This window comes from Aegilops tauschii, chromosome 2, assembly GCF_002575655.3.
Source record: "Aegilops tauschii subsp. strangulata cultivar AL8/78 chromosome 2, Aet v6.0, whole genome shotgun sequence".
Taxonomy (NCBI): domain Eukaryota; kingdom Viridiplantae; phylum Streptophyta; class Magnoliopsida; order Poales; family Poaceae; genus Aegilops; species Aegilops tauschii.
The window spans coordinates 470090710-470095186 of NC_053036.3; the positions used below are offsets into that span (position 1 = coordinate 470090710).

The following is a 4477-nucleotide window of genomic DNA, read 5'->3' on the forward strand; positions in this document are numbered from 1 at the left end:
GATTGTAAGGAGCTGACTTGGCAAAGTTTTAACAGACACACTCCTGAATTATAAAAAGAAAAAGCAATCAGACCCTCCTCCCCCTGCCTCGATCCCGTCTGGATCGGGAGAGGCCACGAGCTGCCCAACCCCCGCGCCACTCCGGCGACCTCGCCGCAGCGCCACGCGACCCCGCCACCGTGCCGGCCGGCCCCAAGCCGCTACGATCGCGGCCCCACCCCTCGCGCCGACCGGCGCCAAGCGGCTACGACCCCGGCCCCTGCCCCGCGCGGGCCGGCCCCAAGCTGCTACGACCCCGACCCCGCTCCTCTCCTGGGTAGCAAGCACGGCGGCCCCAAGCCGCACGGCGATGCATCCCTTTCTCCTTCCTCCCTCCTCTCTCTTTCCCCAGCCGGCGGCGCGGCGGCGTGCAACACGGACGCATCACCGGAGCAAGCAGCGACCAACGACGGTGAGCTCCTCCGCTGCCTGTGCGTGGCGTGGACAGCAGCGCATGAGCGCGAGGCCATGGCCGAGCAACCGCCCCGCTCCAATCGCGCGGCGGCGCACGGGCCCGACCCGGCCGGCACCGTCGAGGAGCTCTCCGCAGGGACCTCCTCCACTGCGCGGCCGTCTCGCCGGGGAACGCCTCCTCCTCTCCTCTCTCTGGCAGTTGTGCAAAAGAGGGGTTGATTGCTTTTTCTTTTTAGATCTAAGGGTGTGTATGTAAATGTTATGCCAAGTCAGCTCCTTACAATCTGGTCCCACTTGTCAGAAAGTGATCAAATGAGCCAAATCACCTGATCAGTGCGATTTACAAAATGTTTACCGAATCTGCGGTGATTTTTGCAAAAAATTAGTGACCTGGTGGTTTTCCGCAGATGAAGCCCTAAATGTGGTGGTTTTTTGCAATTCACTCATCTAAACCTGTAGTTATTATCTGGCTCTTTGTATTTGTTCGTTATCAGCACTGCTGCAAGTAAGTATCCCATATTTAACAGCTCTTGGTTTCTGCAGAAGAGAAGCTCTCTTCAATGTCATCGCAGTTCCACGAGCGAACCTCTGTCGGCAGCAGTTGCAGCTCGTCCATATCAAGGGTCGCAGAGGTTACCAGGATCAGATTAACAATCCGACAAGCGCTCCATTCTCCAGCAAGTATCAAACACCAGGTCAGCAGTCAATGCATACGTCTCAATCCAATAACTGAACTGAGATGAGCAGCCCAGTGCCATGAGCATAATGCTGCAGCCAAAATGATGATTTAATTTTCTGCACAAAAAGGCCGCCGGCATGGCATAGCAAACCTTCAGTGCTCCCACAGAACCTGATTTATGGATTTGGTTTGAGCATGGCTCGGTTCTTATGCTAACTTTCTGTTACTACTCGTCCATGAATTGCCGTTTTCTAACCAAATTACACTGTTTGCATATATCTTTTGACGTATATATGTGATCATGCGAGGGTCTGTAAATTCTTGTTTGGGCAGTAACCTGCCCCGGCCCGTGACCCATAGGTAGACCACCCCGTTGCGATTAGGACTCATGGAGGAGCGCGAGCGAGCCGGAGATCAATTGCGCGCCGCCACACGAGTCTGACACGGAAGCCGTGTCCGGCCAGAGCCGGAGATCAACTACTTACCCAAGCACCGCATATCCGATCGACCTCTCGTCATCGTTCCTCGACACCATGGCCCAAGGCCAAGAAAGCAAGTGCACGAGATGGACGATAGGCGTGACAACGATAGTTTTCTTTATAGGTATTTTTGCTCCTCTTGCGTGGTACGCCGAGAGGCCAGCTGACACCACGTACGAGGTGACCATCACCAGCGTCGGCGGCCTGGACCCGGCCCTGGATCTCCACGGCGACCGGCAGGCGCTCAGCCTGGTGTTCGGCCTCACCGTGCGCGTCGACAGCACCCACAACAAGCTCTTCAACAGGCGCATCGGCGGCGCCGGCTCCTCCGTGGTGGTGTACGGGGACGCGCTGCTCGCCAAGGGCGCCGTGCCGGAGCTCTGCGTGAAAACATCAGGGGTGGGAGAGGTCGCGGCCGATGCGTGGGGCTTGAACGTGCAGGTGCCTCAATTCCTGCGGGACCGGCTGGCCGGCGAGCTAGAGAGCGGCCAGGCGGTGGTGGACGTGGCGGTGCGGACTCCCGCGGGGTGCTACATAAACGGGTGTTTCGACGCGGTGCTCGTCTGCAAGGCCAGGATCCAGGGGGGTTCTTCTCCGTGTTTCTCTATGTAGAGACTTATCAGCGGCACGGGCGCAAAACAGATAGTTTAGAGCGTTTTTTTTGCAGTTTATTTTATTTTTGCTTAGGATAGCATGAAGGAATTTTTGTTTTCAATCAAGCGCCATCTTTTATAGTGGATCCAAATTTTGTATTCTCTATCAAGAACTGTGTTTAATAGTTGATCTGAATTTTGTATTTGCAATCAAGAACTGTATCTTATAGTGGATCTGGATTTTATTCTTTCAGTCAAGAGCTATGTATATATTATACTTGCCTGCAAAAAACTTATAGTATTATACTACCTGCAAAAAAATGTATTTTATATAATAAATGCATGCATTCCCTCCGTCACATAATGTGTTCATCACTTTTCGTGAAAACCAAATATCATAAATTTGATCAAGTTTTTTTTCTAAACAAAATTTGATCAAGTTTATAGAAAAATTATATATATCCATAATACAAAACATATACTATATGAGATATATTTCATGATGAATCTAATGGTATTGATTTGGTATAGGAAAATTATATATATCCATAATACAAAATATATATTGTATGAAAATATATTCAGGATGAATCTAATGGTATTGATTTGATATTATAGGTGTTGATAAATATATTTATAAACTTGATCAAAGTCCAAATATGCTAAATGGAGGACGAGCTCCATGGAGCTCTGTTTTATCTGAAAACATAATAATAATAATAATAATAATAATAATAATAATAATAATATTATTATTATTATTATTAAATCATATTTCGAAGTTTCAAAATATTCTAAAAAAAATCACACACGACATGTGCGTAAATTTTCAAGATGATATACATTATGGCGAGAGCTACACAACAAAGACAAAATCATGATTTTGAAAATGATGAACAATATACGCACGGTTCACTATTAAAAATGCACCAAACAATAATGTATTTCATCTTCAGACTTTACACGCATGTAAAATACATCCATATGAACCCGTATGATTGTTTTTCAGTTTTTTTTAAATTTCAAAATGTGATTTTTTTTAAAAGGCTCCATGGAGCTCGTCCTCTAAAATGCCTAAAAAATCTCATATTTTTACGTGTTCATATGGATGTATTCTACATGTGTATAAAGTCTGACAATGAAATACATTATTGTGAAAGCTAACAAAAAAGACAAATTCGTGCATTTTTATAGTGAACAGTGCGCATACTTCTCACCGCTTTTAGACCATAGTTTCGTCTTCTTAGTTTCTCTCATTATAATGTATATAATCTCAAAATTTTACACACATGTAGTATACATGGTATGAACGTGTGTGGTTTTTTCAGATTTTTTTTAAAACTTTCAAACGTGATTTTCAAAATTTTCAAATAAAGGGACTCCATTTTGCATATTTGATTTAATACCCACTACATTTTGGGACGGAGGGAGTACAAGGGTAGTTGTCCAACTAATTTTTTGATATACGACATAAAAACTCATCCAATTTGATAAGTACAAATTCATGAAAAAGATTCTTATATGTTCGGATGTCAATTAATATCAACAGTAAACCAACCATCTTTAAATCAAATGAGAGTTTGCTCGAGTGCGGTCCTTTGTCTTCGACCACTCTTTACCTCCCACGCTTTTTCGGTAGTCAATTTTAGTGTCTGGCGGCAAGTAAAAATACCATGTCCTACACGTATTGATGGATCGGTATTTGACACTCCATGGTTGTGATGGTAGGCGCTCTATTATTTTTATGGACTAATCTGAAACATAATTTATTTAAAAATAATAACCACTCCAAATTATCTAAGTTTGACCATTCAGAAACTAAGTATTACTAGCATCCAAAATATCGAAGTTATATTATTTGAGTTATCATCAAGCATATTTTTAAAATGCGTTATTTTTATATGAGACACTATGTTTATATTTTTAACAGTAAAATAACCATGTTGGAGATTATTTCATGTAGAAATATACTTATATTTTGGGAAGGAGGCGAAAACTTGTGACTCTAATTTTAGTTAGGAACACATGCCGGATTGTAACTTACTTCGATCAATTGTGAGTTGTGCAATTGATATTAATTAAATATATTTAATTATGCAAACAAAAATCAGTCTAATCAGATATGGAGTAAACTTTGCTATGAAGTTAGAGTAAGATAACTCACCACATTGATCCACAAGTTTAAACCGAAGCCAAAAACATATAGCCCAAGAGTTAGCATTCTTGCAAGTAGAAAAATAATGGTCTTCTATTTCTCAAATGATAGTTAATCG

At 43.4% G+C, this 4477-nt stretch overlaps 1 protein-coding gene across 1 annotated transcript; it reads left to right on the top strand.

Moving 5' to 3' along the window:
- Nucleotides 1-204: 204 nt before the first annotated feature.
- On the top strand, nt 205-2457 carry LOC141041732 (uncharacterized). Its single transcript, XM_073508816.1, has 2 exons — nt 205-451; nt 997-2457. Exon 2 carries the CDS (start codon nt 1666-1668, stop codon nt 2221-2223), a length of 558 nt encoding a protein of 185 aa, XP_073364917.1. The 5' UTR covers nt 205-451; nt 997-1665; the 3' UTR covers nt 2224-2457.
- Nucleotides 2458-4477: the final 2020 nt, after the last annotated feature.

What these genes read in the sequence shown, in the direction of transcription:
- LOC141041732 (XM_073508816.1), top strand. Translation starts at nt 1,666, where the DNA reads ATGGCCCAAGGCCAAGAAAGCAAGTGCACGAGATGGACGATAGGCGTG.